Below are 22,066 nucleotides of genomic sequence, written 5' to 3'. Positions count from 1 at the left end.
ATGTGTATATCAGATCTGATGAAGCCGCTGACCAGAAGGCGGGGAAACGCGTCATCAAGCGTCACTTCCGCAAACAAGCCAAAACCACGTGAGCTGGGGAGATACCTGCCGGAGTTGTGAGTCCTAGAAAGGAGCTGCAGAATTGGGAAGACCAGCAGCTGGGGACCCGCTCCAGGCCAGCGAACCCTCACCCATTAGTGGGCAACAAAGTGCTGCACTCGCTGAAAAGCCTAAGTATCATACCATTCTTTACTCAAATATGCTGCTTTGCTTGAATGAATGAGCACCTGCAGTTTTTTTATATGGAGCAATCCTAAAGGCTGTTCTGCATTGAGCCTTACTGTGTGACTGACTAACACGCTTGCAGTTAACATCTACGCTTATCAATGTGTTCCAAAAGTTCTCTGGGACTGTCTAATTATTGAGAGGATATAAAGTTACCAAGCCTCACATTCATTATATGCTGCAGCCTAATTGGGCAACTCTAGATATAATGGCAATGGAACACTGATTCTAAGTCACACACCACAGCCTAATGAGAGAAGCCCCCCTTTTTTTCTTGTCTTTTTATGGCCAGAAATTATTGTGCACATTTTTAATAGCTCTACCGGCCGGTGGTATTGTTTGTATTGTTGTGTAAATTATATATAATTTTTTAATAAATTTATATCTTTTTGATTACTAATTAGTGTGGTCCATTAGCGCCGTTTACTTGGTGTGTATGTTCTTTGTATTTTGTGAGGGCTGAGTATCCCTCATAAACGGAGGCTGGGACCGTCACTAGTGCCCTGCGCTTGGTTATATTTATTTTATTGCTTGTATATCAGTATAAATTGTACCCCACTATGGATTGAACCGATATTGCTGCTTAAGGTATAACTGTGTCTCTAACCACTAGGCCTCAGAAAACTGTGATATTTATGTGTATATCAGTAAGCACAGAGACACATAACCACCGTCTGATTTGTGGTTCGTGTGCGCGCCAGAGAGCAGCAGAGCAGAGACACACCAAAAAAACGCTGCAAGCGGCCCAAGGCAAGCTCCTCCCTCCCAACGATTACGGTCACATGACCGCGACATCACAGTGAGGGCAGTCCCGCAGTTGCTAGGGGAGCGCCATGACACCGGAAGTATTGGCAGCAGGCAGCAGCACGTTCAGAGTGAGACCTCATACAACAGCATGGCGGAGAAGAGAGCGAGGCTGCAGCAGGTGGAAGGACGTCCACAGACAGCGGCTGGGGTTAGTGTGCGTCCTTCGGATCCAAAGCGGCACATGGAAGGCACTGCAGCATAGCTGACTGCTGAGTCTCAGAGTGCATAGATAGCGGCATGTCCCATCAGGCATGGGACCAGTAATACCACTAGTTCTACTGTGTAATTTAGTGCAGGTTAGCTCAGCCTCTATTTGTGCAGCTGGAACACTACTAGGAATAGATTTTAGGTATGAAAAGAGCTGATGACCCTACTGTTGGGACCTATGTCATGCTGGGGTATGTAGTTCCACTCTAGCTTGGAAGCCACCAGCTGCTCTTTGCTGGCACTGTATGCTGGAACTTTTAGTTCCTCAACATCTATTGTGCCTCTGTTTGCCCATATTGTTCCACCTAATGAATAATCTGTATCAGTCCCTTATTTTATACATGTCAAGGTAATGATTTAGTTTCACCCATAATAAACAAGACCAGAAGATTAGATACAGCATACGGAGAGCTGCCATAAACTGTTTCCATGGGAGCACTGCTAACTTCTTCAGATGGAGTATGTCAGTATTTCTCCGATGGTCCCTTTTATCGAAATCCATGGCCAGCTTAGGGCACTAAACGTGAGTTTCAGGCCATGTCAACAGGTCTTAAGCCGCTGTGATGCACTGCAGGCTGGATCTGGGTATTTGCTGGGGCTTCTCCTTTGCCAGCAGTTGGAGATGACATTATCTACAAGCTCTGTTAAGCCGGCACCATTGGGATTTAACAGGAACCAGGTCAGATGTCCTAGGTCACCATTGTACACTGCCCCTCCTTCCTGGGTCAACTCTGCTACTCTGGCTAGATTCTGGGGTCATTGGACCCAGGTAACCCTTTCGCACTGAGCTGCAATCCAGATTTGTTGCAAAGAGGGTATAACCAATTTAATTGGTGTAGTATTCCTACACCAATTAAATTGGTTATACCAATTGGTTATATGACTGCACTTTCTAAACAATGTCAGCAATGTGGCATCTTGCGTGCATCCTGAAAGCCCATACCAGCTGCAGGTGAGGGTGTGTTATGGGCCTGTTTCCGAGATTAAAGCAAAGTTGATTTTGTGCACAATGGAGCAATTTCTGTTCTGCGTTTCCCATGGCACGTACGTATGTCACACTGGACATGTGCCGAAGTGGTCTTATTTATTTGCTCACAAGGTGATTAACAGTCGGGGTGCATTTGTGGAAAGTATTAGGGCTGTGGTGGCTCAAATGCAGACGTGACCGTTTTTGGGCTGTGGTTTAGACTGACCTTGTATGCAGTAAAAAGGGCCCCTGTGTCTTCGTTTCAGCACTTACACGACACAACCATGTTTTCTAGAAGATACTCATCCAATTGTTGTGTCTTTTTATTGGTCAGAGGTGCCAATTATGGGTGACTCTACCACTGCTTCTCAACCTCAAGTACCCCCAACAGTTCATGTTTTTCAGGTCTCCACACAGAATCACAGATGAAATAATTAGCTCCACCTGTGATCTTTTAAAATGTGTCAGTGAGTAATGGGTGTACCCGTGCACCTGCCAGGTGATCTGTAAAACCTGCGCTTAGGGTGACCAACTCATCCCTTTAATCCGGGACACATATTAATTACACATGTTCTGTGGCTGGCTTTCTCCTGGTTTTAAACTGCAACACCTCAAGACTCCATTTGACCTGGTTTTAAACTGCCACAGAACCTGTGTAATGTGTCCCTGAATAAAGGGATTAGTTGGTAACCCTACGTGCGCTGTTGGGGGTATTTGAGGACCGAGGTTGAGAACCACTGCTCTATACAACTTCTGGTGACTGCGACATTAGCGTATTTCCACCAGCCACAGCATACAAATTTGCAAATGCATTCACATACACAAGTATGTGTGAATCAATCACCTTCTCTTTTTTTTTTTTTTTATTATATGTATTTTTTTTCTTTTATCCAGGAACCGGATCGGAAAATAGACTGGAGAAAGCAAAAGGAACAGCGTAAGACATGTGATGATGATGTTACTCATTGAGTTGAATTTACAGTTGTCCCTGACATGGATCTAACTATCACATGTTGGATGTAATTGCTAGGAAAAGAGCAGCGTAAGAAATGGAGAGAGGAGAAATTGGTCAGAAAGCTGGAGAAGGCTCAGCAACAGCAGCAAGAGACAGAACCACTGCAACAGGACATGAAACAAACAGGGAATGGTAGAACAATCATTTTCTATCTCGCCTTTATCCAAAACTGACACGCACGTGATATAACTCAATACTCGTTGTCCTTGAAGATAGGATCACCACTGATACACTGGGTGTATAATTATTGAATGAGAGCTGATGAAGTTTAAGCAGACTATTTTATGCTTACTGTACAGGGGGCTCCAGATCGATTATTTTCTTCTTACACATTAGAAATAGGCATTGTATTCTCGCAGACCATAAATGTGAAAATGTTAATGTAGAGCTGCACAGCTTGGCGAGATTGTGTACATCGCCAATGTGCAAAGTTATACTACTTCCACTAAAGTCTCGGGTCTGACCCAGGATTGTTAAACGGTCCAAACCGGTCAGACCTTTCCGAGGCACTGGTCAGGGTTATTTCCAGACCGGTTTTGGTGCACATGGGGGTGTTGGTGGCACTTGGGGATGACATCATCTACTTGTGCCAGGAAAGCAGCTCTTTCCATGCAGTAACTGGTTCTGGGTTGTTCAACCCAATTTAACTGTTTTTCCTGCAGCTTACTCAGATACTTCCTGTGTAAATCCCTGCTAGTTCCACCATGGGCCTTGGTTTAAGACACTTCCACTGTCAAAAATCTGGGGTGGTTGCGCATTCATGTGCAATAACCTGAGATTTTGAAGTCTGTAGAAAAGTTATATAAAAAAAGGCCGACATGGGAATAACCCGGGCTGCCAGTGCAGGCAACCAGGGTCTGACCCCGGTTTGAACAGTGTTCAAAATCCCGTATCGGACCCAGGATATGGATGTGAAAAAGGTAAGAACGCCAAGGGTTTAATGATAGCCTTATGGTTAAATCACTCAGGTGTTAATGAAGTCATCTGTGCTGAAGAATGGATTTACTTAAAGGTGGACTGTTAGTGTACCTTGAGGAACATGGTTGGGAAACTCTGCCTTACTATATTGACTCATATAATGCATATGACTGGATATATGTGTAGATATGTATTCTTTGCCCAATGTTTGGGGCTTTCTTTACATTTTCTTTTTTTTTATAATGAAAGTAAAACTTTTATAAAACATGTTCTTCACTTGTTGCACCATTCATACCCATTGTGAGAAACTTGTATTTTGGGCTTAATGGGGTTTATAATGTACAACTTCTGGTCACCATCGTAGTTCCTGCTGCACATTCTCCATCTGACCATTTCTGTTGCTTTGTCTGTGTTCTCTCCTCAGGGCGGCTGTACACGCTTAGTGTGGCATTGCCTGGTTCCATAATGGATAACGCTCAGTCACCAGAGCTGCGTACATACCTGGCTGGACAAATCGCCCGAGCTTGCGCCATTTTCTGTGTGGATGAGATTGTGATCTTTGATGAGGCGGGAGAAGGATCTCAGTATGTGCAATATCGCTACATGTTTGTGTGTGTGTATATAGATAATTTGCAGGTATGACTTGGTTTGCCTTTGTGCTGGTTGATGTGCTATGTTTTCCATTTCAGGAGTGTGTCTGGGACTTTTGAGGGTGTTGGAAAGAAAGGACAGGCCTCTGTGCAGCTGGCCCGAATACTGCAGTACCTGGAGTGTCCTCAGTGAGTACAGCTGTGCCAGCCTTATGTGCCTTCCTACAGCAATACCCATCATAGAAGCGTGTGCTGTATATCTGTTGACTATTTTTAAATTCTTCTCTAACTCAGTTTACCAAGATTAAGAATGCTGAATTTCCATTGGACTAATAAAATCACAAGGCATAACGCACCAGCCAATTAGCCGTGTTTGAAAAATGACAGGAGCTGATTGGCTCGTGTGTTATAACCTTCCACTTTACCAGGCTTAATACATCTGCCCATTCTACTGTATGCCTCATTGATCTCACTATTACTTATTGACTCAATAGTCTAATCACCTAGGCATGACTGCTACACGGTCACATTTAGAAAGAGTGGCTCTCCTCTGCAGTACCAGAGCAAGTCGGGATTTATTTTTCTTTCCTAAAATGTTTTGGAAAATTCAGACTCACTCTGGAAAGACCTGGTGATTCTATAGAAATCACATTGTTTTGTTTTCAGTCCTCTAAAGGAATAGGAAAACCCTGCCGCTGTACATGAGGTTTTGCAAATTTACCACCGTCAGTTGAATCTCCCTTATGTCTGCACTTAATCATAGAGATGCTTGATGACACACTGTCATGTTTGACCTCTGGAGAACAGTAGGTGCAGAAGAATGAGGGTCGTTTTGTAAACGTTGAGTCTCATTTCATTGGTCACGGCTCTTGACCAACCAAAAATCTAATTTACTGTACAATATACTTACTGAGTGGAAATTTTATATCCAGTGCTCTCTGCCAGATCTTTATTTTATTTTTTATTTTTTTTTCTCTTGGCTCTCCATATATTGCTTCAGCAATTATATAGGCACAATACTTGGTCGGGGATGTCCCAAAATAACAGTGGGCAACATCTTTAATAGTACCATGTGAGTGTATTCCATTACTACATAATATTATAGTAATAATAAAAAAAAATTCTTGTAACTGTGTAGAGCTCTTGCTGTTTGTGTACATGAAATAATTACTTAAGGTGCCCATACACTAGTAAGATTTATCTTCAGATCTGGCTGGTTGGAACAAAAATATGGTTATGGATGAGTGACAGTTTGCCAGTTTTCCAGCATTTCAAGCAAATTATCAACTGTCATTTGCTCTCATCCATAACCATGTTTTTGTTCCAACCAGATGGATCTGCAGATAAATCTGCGTATGTATGGCCACCTTTACACATTGTCCTGCTATAAGTTCTTGTTTTCTCATCCATAGGTATTTAAGAAAATCGTTTTTCCCAAAACATCCTGATTTGCAGTATGCAGGTAGTTCCACGTTGTACTTGTAACATAGTAATTAAGGCTGAAAAGACTTTAAGGAGCCCACACACGCACCGATCCCGGCGTGCGTTGTGGGCTTAACTAGCACACATAGCATCGCATCGTATGCCTTGTGCATGCGATGCTATGCTATAAAAAGCTAGTACAAAAAGTATGTGCAGCACATACTTTTTGTACTGTGCGATGAGGTGCCGCGGGAACACGCACCCCATCGCATAGCATCGCACTGCCGGGGGTGCGTGTGTGGGCTCCTTTAGTCCATCGAGTTCAACCTATCTGACTTGTAACTACTGACTTGAGTTATAGTGTGTACACACAGTACAATATGCCTCCCGATGTAGACAATATAGTCAACATCGTGTCGGCATTGCATGCAGATCGCAAGGGTTTTAACCCTTGTGATCCCCATGCACATTCATGTATCACAAGGCAGATAGTCTTGGCTGCCTTGACTATATAGTCAAAATTGTGCCATTACATGCATGCTGTGCGATGTGAGTCCCGACCCCCCCCCCCCCCCCCCCAAGTATAAAAGTGAACCCGAAGCAGTGGCGAGCGCAGCGGTACGCGTCCTCCGACCTTTTCATACCCCCACTATCCACGTCGGCGCGGAGTTGATTTTATAAAGTGTGGCGAACCCGAAGCGTGGCGAGGGTGTATGGCATGCGATGCGATTAAAAATCGCGCAACTAATTATCGTGGGCACCGTGATAGTACACAAGTACCTACTAATCATATCACCCCTCAACCTTCGTTTCTCCAGTGAAAACATTTTCAGCCTGGTTAATCTATCTTTGTATTCTAGTGATTCGAGACCTTTACTAGTTTAGTTGCCCTTCTCTGTGCCTGTTCCAATTCATTTATGTCCTTTTTAAGGTGTGGTGCCCAGAACTGAACAAAGTATTCAAAGTATGGTCTCACCAATGCCTTGTAAAAAGGCACTATCACATTGGCATCCCTTGAATCCATTCCCCTTTTAATGCATGCCACTGTCCGGTTTGCTTTTGCTGCTGCACTTGAGCACTATTACCCAATTTTTCATCCATGATGACCCCCAAGTCCTTCTTTACAGCAGAATTCCCTATAATAACTCCATTTAGCCTATAAAATAGCTTGTTCATTTTTGTTCCCATAATGACTTTACATTTATCATTGTTAAACTGTATTTTCCACCTTTCTGCCCACCACTTTGGTGGTAATTAACTGCATTGTTATAATTGCCGTGCATGTTAAACCTTTGCAGGACTTCTGAACCCCCTGGATAGTCCTCACCATGTGAGAATAGACGAGGAGTCTGAGTACCGAGAGGGCGTTGTGTTAGATAGACCAACTAAACAAGGCAAAGGCTCATTTGTCAACTGTGGCATGCGGAAGGTACTGAAGGAAGCCTAGCTTGTCTGCAAATGGGACATGGGATTTCCTTGTGTTTGCTGATGGTACGTGACCTCACCGCTTCTCTTGTCCTGGCAGGAGGTGCAAATAGACAAGCAGCTGCAAGCAGGCGTCAGAGTCACTGTTCGATTACATGAAGAGAAACCAGGTAAATAATGACTGAGAATTACTGCATTCAGTGGCTCCTACTCCTAATGAAATGTACTGCCGTCTTATTGATTTTGCACTTGGGGTACATTTTATGAAACAACTCTTAATACTAGTTCGTAGGAAGACCAACCAAGAGGCTGCCGGCTCTGTCTGGAGTCTGGCTGTCACAGGGGTGGCACACTATGTAACAGAACAGAGTATCTCCACTTACTGCTGATATGGTGTGAATGGGTGGCAATGGGGCAGTCATATGTAGGGTAAGGTGAATATCATGCTGAGGATATGTAGATGGTACTGCGGGCTTCCCTGGTTTGTTGGCATGCGGACCTCTTGTACCCTGTGTGAGGTCTATGTAAGTGCACTAATAATAATGCCTATTCCACAAGCGCTCAGATACCAGCGGTCCCACCATATAATGCGTGCAAGGGAATATACGCACTCTGGGGGTCGTTCTAATTGACTTGGTAAGCTGCGAATTTACCCCCCCCCCCCCCCCCCCGCTGCCACTGTTTCACATGCCCTTGCATGTGCCCGCAGCAAGAGAAATTATTTGTTGGTCGGTGATTTCTGCTGCCTACGCAAATATAAGTCAGCGTAGACTGACTATTGGGCACCGGGATGGAGCAGCCTGCCCACGTACCCATGGGAACAGCTAGCGTTTTCATTGGGATGCCCATAATACACTTGGCGTTCTTATGTCCCAGCGCCCGCCCCCCCTCCTGCCGGGCGGCGAAATCCCGCACGGCCAAAAGCCATGCTGTGCAAAGTAGTTGTCAATGGACACTATTGTGTCCATTCACACGGCACAGCCAGTTGCAGCCGGATCCCACCACTTGAAGGGACGATTGCCGGGCTGTGGCCATCCCCTCCATTCTAAACTTCTAAGCGCGGCACGGCTTCCTGGCCGTGTGGGATTTCGCCGTCTGGCAGGAGCCGGAGTGTGTGAAATAGCCCTTAATCGTCAAGGTTGTACGCATTCGGGATTTGCACATGCACAAATCACAATCTTCAGGGCAGGGGCCTAATTCAGTTCAAAACGTGTGAACAAGAATTGGCCCGATAGTTCCATGCATTTTTGTACATCAGCCTCATTGTGAGTTATTAACACCCCTTTGTGTCAAACTTATTCTATAAAATTAAGGCAAGGCTAAAAAAACCACTAGTCACCATGGTAACAGAGTCTAGTACATGCTGACATTTTTTACAGGAACCCAGAAAAATGTATTTAATCAACAAAATAGAAAAATTTATAAAAAATCGGATTCAGTCACTATAGCTCTAAAATCAAAGACGCTGCCAAGACTGTTTGTACCAAGTCATTCTTTCTGTGTCTTTAGTGCTGCCAGCAAACCAGGGAGAGTGACCTCAATGAATGGGGTCACCTCCAGGCACCTTTACTCTGCCAGCAGGTAGGAGGAGACCGACCCCCATGGGAGCTTTACACAACTGGTAAATTAGGCACGTATGAAGGTCTGAGGGGGCACTAACCGGACATGTTTGGGGGTCTATACAAGTTTTTATATAGTATGATTACGCATGATCTGGATTTAAGCTGGCTACTAAATTTTCTAGTCATTTGCCTTAAGGACTTCTCCTTGCCTGCCAAAAGGGATCTGGCCTCTAGATTTCCAGGTCTTCTATGCTCATCCTGGTAATGCTCTATTTTAGTCACCACTGTCACTCAAGTCCTACATGTACCTATAAGCTGCTTCTGCAATGTAGCCCTAAATCATCTATACAGTAAGGATGTGTTGCCCGGGCCATACAGATCCTGCCATAGAACCGGAAGCCTATGCCCTCTAAGGCCATATGTAAGATTTGTAATGTGTACATCTTCTAGCGGGTCAGCATCCCGGGGTTTAGGATGTCTGCGTTCAATGTACAGACACAGACTTTTCTACTGCTGCCAGAAGACCAGGACCTTTAAAGAATCAGGATGCCGATGTCGGAATACAGACATCCGGCTTCCCAATTGGTGAGTATGCAGCATGTGGCACGGGAAAGTGGGCTAGGTTTATACTAGTGGCGGGAGTAAGTCTGTGTATGGTGGGGGCAAGGTTAGGGTTAGGCTGCTGCAAGAGAGTCTAAGGGGGAGAGCATTGGCTTACTGAGCCCCTACAGGGATTCTCTGTCTTTTGCCGGGATATTCTATATGTGTTTTTTTATTATTTATTTCTTTAACCTGGTCACTGGGTTTTTGCAACACTGGTCTGGATATCTTATTACTGAATTACTTGCTGGGGTTTTGGAAGTGGAAACTAAACTGTCCTCCAGGGTGGTAGTGGCAAATCTTACATGTCCATTTGAACACTTGATTTCCCTGGGAGAACTTGATTCACTTGTGTCAGAGTTTCAGCTCGAACCCTTTATAAAGCAGTTTTCAAAGGGCCTTGGGGATTTAGGCTCTCCGATTTTATTCTTGCCCATTTGAGCAAATGGGGAAGGAAAGTGGTCCTCCACTAACACCATCTCTGGGTGGGTATGTGACGCCAAGGAAGGAAATGGTGTCCATCTTCTCCAATTTTCAGCAGAGGATTTAATTGGAAATTGAATAGTTTGGCTATATGATTTTTTTTTTTTTATCTTCTAGATCAGAAAGTGCGAAAAGGAATTGCGGTTTCCCCACAGCATCCACGGACAGAGGGGGGAATATATTGGGGGTACCGTGTAAGGCTGGCGTCCTGCCTTAGTGAGTATCAGAATGCTGTCGTGATGCCATCATCTCTAGACCAGACCGGTTTTAACATTTTGATCTTTTGTCATAGGTGCTGTTTTCACAGAGTGTCCTTTTAAGGATGGATATGACCTCTCTATTGGAACATCAGAACGGGGACGTGACGTGGAGGCTGTGACTCTCCCAGAATTCAGGTGACTGCGAGATATCAATAGCCATAGCAAATACTATGTTATAAGTAGGCTAACCAATGATGGACAAACATCTTTATTCAACTTTATCTACTATGTTACTATCTACTATGTTACTATCCAGTGGCGCCGGAACGGGGGGGGCGAGGGGGCAGCTTGCCCCCCCCAAAATTACTGAGGCGGCGCTATCGGATTCCTGCTCGGCGCCGGCGGGCGGGCGGCTGATTAATCAGTAATATAGGCGGGCGGGCGGTGGGCTGATTAAGCCTCCCACCCGTCCGCCTATATTACTGATTAATCGCAGCCTCCCGCCCGCCGGCGCCGAGCAAGAAGAATCATGGCGGGCGGGGGTCAGGTGCTTAGGTGCATCCCGTGCGCGTACCTGCCGGGAGTCCCCCACCCCACCTGCAGTCTCAGACAGAGAAGCACGGGCAAGTGGATGATCATGACGACGCCTGCCCGTGCGTCTGACGTCACATGGAAGAGCCGGACGGCAGAGGTCCTGTGCGCTGGCAGCTGTGGCGCAGGAAAGTGGGTGGGAGCCGCAGCAGTCTGTGTGGTTGAAGTGGACTAGGGGGTAGGAATCCAGGGGACTGTCCTGTGTCTGGTAAGAGAGCCAAGCACAGCATTATATTTAATTTGTGTATAATTTGTATGATCTGACAGTGTGCCCATTAGATCAAATAAATGTGCACTGTGTGTAACTACTGGGGATGTAAACATTTGTTGGGATTCATCTGCTAATGTATTGGAGGGGGGATAGTATGCCGCTGCCCTGTGTATAATGCCCACATGTATATGCCGCTGCCCTGTGTATAATGCCCACATGTATATGCCGCTGCCCTGTGTATAATGCCCACATGTATATGCCGCTGCCCTGTGTATAATGCCCACATGTATATGCCGCTGCCCTGTGTATAATGCCCACGTGTATATGCCGCTGCCCTGTGTATAATGCCCACATGTATATGCCGCTGCCCTGTGTATAATGCCCATGTGTATATGCCATTGCCCTGTCTATAATGTCCATGGGTATATGCCGCTGCCCTGTGTATAATGTCCATGTGTATATGCTGCTGCCCTGTGTATAATGTCCATGTGTATATGCCGCTGCCCTGTGTATAATGTCCATGTGTATATGCCGCTGCCCTGTGTATAATGTCCATGTGTATATGCCGCTGTCCTGTGTATAATGCCCACATGTATATGCCGCTGCCCGTGTGTATAATGCCCACATGTATATGCCGCTGCCAGTGTATAATGCCCACGTGTATATGCCGCTGTCCTGTGTATAATGCCCACGTGTATATGCCGCTGCCAGTGTATAATGCCCATGGGTATATGCCGCTGCCCTGTGTATAATGTCCATGGGTATATGCCGCTGCCCTGTGTATAATGTCCATGTGTATATGCCGCTGTCCTGTGTATAATGCCCACATGTATATGCCGCTGCCAGTGTATAATGCCCACGTGTATATGCCGCTGCCCTTGTGTATAATGTCCATGGGTATATGCCGCTGCCCTGTGTATAATGTCCATGTGTATATGCCGCTGTCCTGTGTATAATGCCCACATGTATATGCCGCTGCCAGTGTATAATGCCCACGTGTATATGCCGCTGCCCTTGTGTATAATGTCCATGGGTATATGCCGCTGCCCTGTGTATAATGTCCATGGGTATATGCCGCTGCCCTGTGTATAATGTCCATGGGTATATGCCGCTGCCCTGTGTATAATGTCCATGGGTATATGCCGCTGCCCTGTGTATAATGTCCATGGGTATATGCCGCTGCCCTGTGTATAATGTCCATGTGTATATGCCGCTGCCCTGTGTATAATGTCCATGTGTATATGCCGCTGTCCTGTGTATAATGTCCATGTGTATATGCCGCTGCCCTGTGTATAATGTCCATGTGTATATGCCGCTGCCCTGTGTATAATGTCCATGGGTATATGCCGCTGCCCTGTGTATAATGTCCATGTGTATATGCCGCTGCCCTGTGTATAATGTCCATGGGTATATGCCGCTGCCCTGTGTATAATGTCCATGGGTATATGCCGCTGCCCTGTGTATAATGTCCATGGGTATATGCCGCTGCCCTGTGTATAATGTCCATGGGTATATGCCGCTGCCCTGTGTATAATGTCCATGGGTATATGCCGCTGCCCTGTGTATAATGCCCTCATGTATATGCCGCTGCCCTGTGTATAATGTCCATGTGTATATTCCGCTGTCCTGTGTATAATGTCCATGTGTATATGCCGCTGCCCTGTGTATAATGTCCATGTGTATATGCCGCTGCCCTGTGTATAATGTCCATGGGTATATGCCGCTGCCCTGTGTATAATGTCCATGGGTATATGCCGCTGCCCTGTGTATAATGTCCATGGGTATATGCCGCTGCCCTGTGTATAATGTCCATGGGTATATGCCGCTGCCCTGTGTATAATGTCCATGGGTATATGCCGCTGCCCTGTGTATAATGTCCATGTGTATATGCCGCTGCCCTGTGTATAATGTCCATGGGTATATGCCGCTGCCCTGTGTATAATGTCCATGTGTATATGCCGCTGCCCTGTGTATAATGTCCATGGGTATATGCCGCTGCCCTGTGTATAATGTCCATGTGTATATGCCGCTGCCCTGTGTATAATGTCCATGGGTATATGCCGCTGCCCTGTGTATAATGCCCTCATGTATATGCCGCTGCCCTGTGTATAATGTCCATGGGTATATGCCGCTGCCCTGTGTATAATGTCCATGGGTATATGCCGCTGCCCTGTGTATAATGTCCATGGGTATATGCCGCTGCCCTGTGTATAATGTCCATGGGTATATGCCGCTGCCCTGTGTATAATGTCCATGGGTATATGCCGCTGCCCTGTGTATAATGTCCATGGGTATATGCCGCTGCCCTGTGTATAATGTCCATGGGTATATGCCGCTGCCCTGTGTATAATGTCCATGTGTATATGCCGCTGCCCTGTGTATAATGTCCATGGGTATATGCCGCTGCCCTGTGTATAATGTCCATGTGTATATGCCGCTGCCCTGTGTATAATGTCCATGTGTATATGCCGCTGCCCTGTGTATAATGTCCATGTGTATATGCCGCTGCCCTGTGTATAATGTCCATGGGTATATGCCGCTGCCCTGTGTATAATGCCCTCATGTATATGCCGCTGCCCTGTGTATAATGTCCATGTGTATATGCCGCTGTCCTGTGTATAATGTCCATGTGTATATGCCGCTGCCCTGTGTATAATGTCCATGTGTATATGCCGCTGCCCTGTGTATAATGTCCATGGGTATATGCCGCTGCCCTGTGTATAATGTCCATGGGTATATGCCGCTGCCCTGTGTATAATGTCCATGGGTATATGCCGCTGCCCTGTGTATAATGTCCATGGGTATATGCCGCTGCCCTGTGTATAATGTCCATGGGTATATGCCGCTGCCCTGTGTATAATGTCCATGGGTATATGCCGCTGCCCTGTGTATAATGTCCATGGGTATATGCCGCTGCCCTGTGTATAATGCCCTCATGTATATGCCGCTGCCCTGTGTATAATGTCCATGTGTATATGCCGCTGTCCTGTGTATAATGTCCATGTGTATATGCCGCTGCCCTGTGTATAATGTCCATGTGTATATGCCGCTGCCCTGTGTATAATGTCCATGGGTATATGCCGCTGCCCTGTGTATAATGTCCATGGGTATATGCCGCTGCCCTGTGTATAATGTCCATGGGTATATGCCGCTGCCCTGTGTATAATGTCCATGGGTATATGCCGCTGCCCTGTGTATAATGTCCATGGGTATATGCCGCTGCCCTGTGTATAATGTCCATGGGTATATGCCGCTGCCCTGTGTATAATGTCCATGGGTATATGCCGCTGCCCTGTGTATAATGTCCATGTGTATATGCCGCTGCCCTGTGTATAATGTCCATGTGTATATGCCGCTGCCCTGTGTATAATGTCCATGTGTATATGCCGCTGCCCTGTGTATAATGTCCATGTGTATATGCCGCTGCCCTGTGTATAATGTCCATGGGTATATGCCGCTGCCCTGTGTATAATGTCCATGGGTATATGCCGCTGCCCTGTGTATAATGTCCATGGGTATATGCCGCTGCCCTGTGTATAATGTCCATGGGTATATGCCGCTGCCCTGTGTATAATGTCCATGGGTATATGCCGCTGCCCTGTGTATAATGCCCTCATGTATATGCCGCTGCCCTGTGTATAATGTCCATGTGTATATGCCGCTGTCCTGTGTATAATGTCCATGTGTATATGCCGCTGCCCTGTGTATAATGTCCATGTGTATATGCCGCTGCCCTGTGTATAATGTCCATGGGTATATGCCGCTGCCCTGTGTATAATGTCCATGGGTATATGCCGCTGCCCTGTGTATAATGTCCATGGGTATATGCCGCTGCCCTGTGTATAATGTCCATGGGTATATGCCGCTGCCCTGTGTATAATGTCCATGGGTATATGCCGCTGCCCTGTGTATAATGTCCATGGGTATATGCCGCTGCCCTGTGTATAATGTCCATGGGTATATGCCGCTGCCCTGTGTATAATGTCCATGGGTATATGCCGCTGCCCTGTGTATAATGTCCATGTGTATATGCCGCTGCCCTGTGTATAATGTCCATGTGTATATGCCGCTGCCCTGTGTATAATGTCCATGTGTATATGCCGCTGCCCTGTGTATAATGTCTATGGGTATATGCCGCTGCCCTGTGTATAATGCCCTCATGTATATGCCGCTGCCCTGTGTATAATGTTCATGTGTATATGCCGCTGTCCTGTGTATAATGTCCATGTGTATATGCCGCTGCCCTGTGTATAATGTCCATGTGTATATGCCGCTGCCCTGTGTATAATGTCCATGGGTATATGCCGCTGCCCTGTGTATAATGTCCATGGGTATATGCCGCTGCCCTGTGTATAATGTCCATGGGTATATGCCGCTGCCCTGTGTATAATGTCCATGGGTATATGCCGCTGCCCTGTGTATAATGTCCATGGGTATATGCCGCTGCCCTGTGTATAATGTCCATGGGTATATGCCGCTGCCCTGTGTATAATGTCCATGGGTATATGCCGCTGCCCTGTGTATAATGTCCATGGGTATATGCCGCTGCCCTGTGTATAATGTCCATGGGTATATGCCGCTGCCCTGTGTATAATGTCCATGGGTATATGCCGCTGCCCTGTGTATAATGTCCATGGGTATATGCCGCTGCCCTGTGTATAATGTCCATGGGTATATGCCGCTGCCCTGTGTATAATGTCCATGGGTATATGCCGCTGCCCTGTGTATAATGTCCATGGGTATATGCCGCTGCCCTGTGTATAATGTCCACGGGTATATGCCGCTGCCCTGTGTATAATGTCCACGGGTATATGCCGCTGCCCTGTGTATAATGTCCATGTGTATATGCCGCTGCCCTGTGTATAATGTCCATGGGTATATGCCGCTGCCCTGTGTATAATGTCCATGGGTATATGCCGCTGCCCTGTGTATAATGTCCATGGGTATATGCCGCTGCCCTGTGTATAATGTCCATGTGTATATGCCGCTGCCCTGTGTATAATGTCCACGTGTATATGCCGCTGCCCTGTGTATAATGCCCATGTGTATATGCCGCTGCCCTGTGTATAATGTCCATGTGTATATGCCGCTGCCCTGTGTATAATGTCCATGGGTATATGCCGCTGCCCTGTGTATAATGTCCATGGGTATATGCCGCTGCCCTGTGTATAATGTCCATGGGTATATGCCGCTGCCCTGTGTATAATGCCCTCATGTATATGCCGCTGCCCTGTGTATAATGTCCATGTGTATATGCCGCTGTCCTGTGTATAATGTCCATGTGTATATGCCGCTGCCCTGTGTATAATGTCCATGGGTATATGCCGCTGCCCTGTGTATAATGTCCATGGGTATATGCCGCTGCCCTGTGTATAATGTCCATGGGTATATGCCGCTGCCCTGTGTATAATGTCCATGGGTATATGCCGCTGCCCTGTGTATAATGTCCATGGGTATATGCCGCTGCCCTGTGTATAATGTCCATGGGTATATGCCGCTGCCCTGTGTATAATGTCCATGGGTATATGCCGCTGCCCTGTGTATAATGTCCATGGGTATATGCCGCTGCCCTGTGTATAATGTCCATGGGTATATGCCGCTGCCCTGTGTATAATGTCCATGGGTATATGCCGCTGCCCTGTGTATAATGTCCATGGGTATATGCCGCTGCCCTGTGTATAATGTCCATGGGTATATGCCGCTGCCCTGTGTATAATGTCCATGGGTATATGCCGCTGCCCTGTGTATAATGTCCATGGGTATATGCCGCTGCCCTGTGTATAATGTCCATGGGTATATGCCGCTGCCCTGTGTATAATGTCCATGGGTATATGCCGCTGCCCTGTGTATAATGTCCATGGGTATATGCCGCTGCCCTGTGTATAATGTCCATGGGTATATGCCGCTGCCCTGTGTATAATGTCCATGGGTATATGCCGCTGCCCTGTGTATAATGTCCATGGGTATATGCCGCTGCCCTGTGTATAATGTCCATGGGTATATGCCGCTGCCCTGTGTATAATGTCCATGGGTATATGCCGCTGCCCTGTGTATAATGTCCATGGGTATATGCCGCTGCCCTGTGTATAATGTCCACGGGTATATGCCGCTGCCCTGTGTATAATGTCCACGGGTATATGCCGCTGCCCTGTGTATAATGTCCACGGGTATATGCCGCTGCCCTGTGTATAATGTCCACGGGTATATGCCGCTGCCCTGTGTATAATGTCCACGGGTATATGCCGCTGCCCTGTGTATAATGTCCATGGGTATATGCCGCTGCCCTGTGTATAATGTCCATGGGTATATGCCGCTGCCCTGTGTATAATGTCCATGGGTATATGCCGCTGCCCTGTGTATAATGTCCATGGGTATATGCCGCTGCCCTGTGTATAATGCCCACGGGTATATGCCGCTGCCCTGTGTATAATGCCCACGAGTATATGCCGCTGCCCTGTGTATAATGTCCACGGGTATATGCCGCTGCCCTGTGTATAATGTCCACGGGTATATGCCGCTGCCCTGTGTATAATGTCCACGGGTATATGCCGCTGCCCTGTGTATAATGTCCACGGGTATATGCCGCTGCCCTGTGTATAATGTCCACGTGTATATGCCGCTGCCCTGTGTATAATGTCCATGGGTATATGCCGCTGCCCTGTGTATAATGTCCATGGGTATATGCCGCTGCCCTGTGTATAATGTCCACGGGTATATGCCGCTGCCCTGTGTATAATGTCCATGGGTATATGCCGCTGCCCTGTGTATAATGTCCATGGGTATATGCCGCTGCCCTGTGTATAATGTCCATGGGTATATGCCGCTGCCCTGTGTATAATGTCCATGGGTATATGCCGCTGCCCTGTGTATAATGCCCACGGGTATATGCCGCTGCCCTGTGTATAATGCCCACGGGTATATGCCGCTGCCCTGTGTATAATGTCCATGGGTATATGCCGCTGCCCTGTGTATAATGTCCACGGGTATATGCCGCTGCCCTGTGTATAATGTCCACGGGTATATGCCGCTGCCCTGTGTATAATGTCCACGGGTATATGCCGCTGCCCTGTGTATAATGTCCATGGGTATATGCCGCTGCCCTGTGTATAATGTCCATGGGTATATGCCGCTGCCCTGTGTATAATGTCCATGGGTATATGCCGCTGCCCTGTGTATAATGTCCATGTGTATATGCCGCTGCCCTGTGTATAATGTCCATGTGTATATGCCGCTGCCCTGTGTATAACTATCAGGGGGTAACATATAGCAATTTAGGGGGCGCCAAAATGAGATTATATCTTGCCCCCCCCAACCTAAAAACGTTCCAGCACCCCTGTTACTATCTACTATGTTACTATGGTATAATTAGTTCTGTGTGTTGTAGAATGTTCTGTTATTCTATGGCGTTTGTTTTATTTCGGATTCTGCATATTTGCATTTTTTTCTTATTGGTAGACTGACAAATTGGCTTACTATGAAATAGAGATTCAGTGTGATTATAGGTAACACTCCTCTTTGGAGAAGCATTACATGCAAGGGGCTGACATTGTAGCGGTGATGTCTAAGCATGGCGTTGTGTGGCACTATTAGTGAGCCTTACTTTGGGTATCCCACTATAGAAGGCAGGACCGATCCGTAAAGTGAAAACGTGCAGGTTACGCTCATGATTTAACAAAGCATCTTGCAAAGACGATCATGTTGCTAATGGCCACCCCCTGGGTCGTCAGTGTTCCTTTGATCATGTTCCAAATTGGAACACAGTTATCATGCTTCGGATGCTGTGCCTACTGGTTATGATGCTTTGGATGCTTCCCCTACTGGTTATGATGCTTTGGATCGTGGGTCTTCAAACTGTGGCTCTTCAGATGTTGTGAAACTACAAATTCCAGCATGCCTTGCCACAGTTTTAACACTCCCTTATAGCAAAACTTTGGCAAGGCATGCTGGGATTTGTAGTTTCACAACATCTGGAGGGCCGCAGTTTGAAGACCCATGCTTTGGATGCTCCCCCTACTTGTTATGATGCTTTGGATGCTCCCCCTACTTGTTATGATGCTTTGGATGCTCCTCCTACTGGTTATGATGCTTTGGATGCTCCTCCTACTGGTTATGATGCTTTGGATGCTCCTCCTACTGGTTATGATGCTTTGGAGGCTGCCCCCTACTGGTTATGATGCTTTGGAGGCTGCCCCTACTGTTAAAACCAGAATTTGACATCCCTGTGTTTTATGTCGCCAGTCATGCCCTGGTTATATTTGGTGGTCTAAAAGGATTGGAAGCCAGTGTGGACAGCGACCAGAACCTGGACATTCAAGAGCCCAGTATCCTGTTTAACCATTATCTGAACACCTGCCCCGGACAAGGCAGTCGCACCATTAGAACGGAGGTTAGTTATAGAACAAGTTCTGGAAGCTATTGTGTCTTAAGTATCAAATGTAATGTTTCCGTAAGTACATGCAAGTGCCATACATTGTATAGAGGAAACTGTAGACTGTACTGCACACATCACTATTGGAGCATCCTGCTGTGTGTGGGGAGGGCAACAGATGGCATAGTATGGTTCTCTAGATCATTATCTATATCCCCCTCTTTATATCTACTTTTGTAGTGATCTGTGGTATGGAAGTGCCAGGTCACAGCAATCGCTCAACCTGCACAGACGGCAGCTGCTGATTGGGTAGCTGTTTATAGCCTCCACCATGTACACCTCCAGTGTGATCAGTCACACATTAACCAGTTGCTGGAGATAATCATTGTGCTCTCTGGGCATAGTGTGGGTATAGGACTCCCATGTAAGGTTGCTACATGTATTAGGAAGTTTGCAAGCCTTGTGAAATCCCATCCCTGGCTATTGACTGGTGTCATAATGCTGCAGAGCTAGTATACAGAAAGCATTATAATACAATATAGATTGTAAGCTTGCAGCAGGGACCTTCAACCTCTGTCTGTCTGTTTTGCCCAGTTTGTTCTTTCAGTGTTGTCAACATTTGTAAAGCGCAACGGCATCTGCTGCGCTATATAAGAAACTATAAATAAAGGTATTCTTTACCTAGAACGGCCACAGCGATTTAGATCTCGGGCATCGCGAGTAAAAAAAAATTGCGTCGGTCGCATCGCATGTGGCTAAAAACGCATGCGATGCAACAGACGCGATGCCCGCGATTTTACATAGGGAATAATGTTAAATGGGCAATTGAACCCAATTTACATAGGGAACCATGTTAAAGGCACCCTGAAGTGTGAAATGCCCCCCCCCAATTGTTAACGCCACCCCACGATCAACGTGAACCTGAAGCGTGGCGAGCGCAGCGGTACGCGTCCTCCGACCTTTTCATACCCCCACTATCCACGTCGGTGTGGAGTTGAGAATAGAAAGTGTGGCGAGCGCAGCGAGCCACTGAGCCCGAAGCGTGGCGAGCGGACGCGGATAACTTCACAGGTATCCGCGTCCCCTCGCGGGGCGCGCTGCGCTCGCCACGCTTCGGGCTCGGTGGCTCGCTGCGCTCGCCACACTTTCTATTCTCACCTCCACGCCGACGTGGATAGTGGGGGTATGAAAAGGTCGGAGGACGCGTTTCGGGTTCACGTTGATCGTGGGGTGGCGTTAACAATTGGGGGGGGGGGGGGGGCATTTCACACTTCAGGGTGCCTTTAACATGGTTCCCTATGTAAACTGGGTTAAATTGCCCATTTAACATTGTTCCCTATTTAAATTGAGTTCAATTATCCATTTAACATTATTCCCTATGTAAAATCGCGGTCATCGCGCATGCCATTATAAATTAGCCGCGATGCCCGCGATTGTGGCCGTTCTAAGTAAAGAGTACCTAAATAAATAATACCCATAGTCCTTTGGCTGGTTATCACTGGCTGAGCCCACAACATAACTGCTTCTGCTCTGTGAATGTATGGATTAGGGATAACCAATTACATTCCTGGTGGCGTACATCATTCTTTTACGAGTCCTATGACTAGCCCTTTCTCTCTCTATCTAGGAAGCCATACTGATCTCACTGGCGTCACTGAAGCCTAGAATAGAAGCTGCAGTTGGCAAGTCTAAAGAAAGTTGAACATCACTCTGTATGGGAACTCTTAAATAGTTGTGTGTGATGTGATTGTGATCAGCTACTAGCTGTGGTGGAAGGAGCTCCGTAAAGACTCCATCCTCTTCCGGCAAGCTAACGATTGGACTCTGGAGTTGTGACCAAAATCATCTTGGGATTTTATGTTTCTAGAAAAAGTGCTGTGTATCGGTCAGGTATGTTACTATACATTGTGGACTGGCGGCACAACCAAGTTTTCACTAAAATATTTTTGCTACACTCTTCTGTTTTTTCTCATAATGATTTCTAAACACATTGTATCAATGCCTAATTGTCTATTATTGTATTGCATGTGTTACCGCAGCCAGCAGGCCATGCGGTGATAGATCTGTGTATTCCTCCATCTGTATTGTCTTTAAATTGTTAGTACACTTGAAAATATCGTGGCAGACCAGCACCAAGTTCTAGACCTCAGCTAGGTCTGGTTGTTACTGCACTGCATGCCACAGATTACCCCGGTACTCTGCACATGTAAAGGACCTGTTGGCATGACTGATGTATGAAGTGTATAAAACTTGTCAGCAACTGACATTCTGATGCCATTTAGGGTGTAGAGGGCTCTGCATTGGCCTCCAATTTGCCAAACAGAAGCGTGTCATCGCCATTGCAGGAGAGTGATTACATTCAGTAGCAATAGCAACTCAGTCCACATCTGAATGAGGGCTCCTATGCGTTCTGTC

The 22,066-nt window shown here is 46.6% G+C and overlaps 1 protein-coding gene across 1 annotated transcript; it reads left to right on the top strand.

Moving 5' to 3' along the window:
- The first annotated feature begins 1,047 nt into the window (after positions 1–1,047).
- SPOUT1 (SPOUT domain containing methyltransferase 1) lies at positions 1,048–21,605 on the top strand. Its single transcript, XM_083158948.1, has 12 exons — positions 1,048–1,240; positions 3,161–3,203; positions 3,297–3,413; positions 4,624–4,783; positions 4,889–4,978; positions 6,202–6,251; positions 7,510–7,640; positions 7,737–7,806; positions 10,399–10,497; positions 10,574–10,676; positions 19,522–19,669; positions 21,279–21,605. The coding sequence occupies exons 1-12, from the start codon at positions 1,181–1,183 to the stop codon at positions 21,351–21,353; spliced, it is 1,146 nt and encodes a 381-aa protein (XP_083015074.1). The 5' UTR covers positions 1,048–1,180; the 3' UTR covers positions 21,354–21,605.
- The last annotated feature ends 461 nt before the right edge of the window (positions 21,606–22,066 follow it).

The sequence above is a fragment of the Crinia signifera genome, chromosome 9 (assembly GCF_055691185.1).
Source record: "Crinia signifera chromosome 9, ASM5569118v1, whole genome shotgun sequence".
In the NCBI taxonomy this organism is placed as follows: Eukaryota; Metazoa; Chordata; class Amphibia; order Anura; family Myobatrachidae; genus Crinia; species Crinia signifera.
Note: the sequence above shows the minus strand (reverse complement) of the source record. Positions and strands in the feature narration are given on the sequence as shown.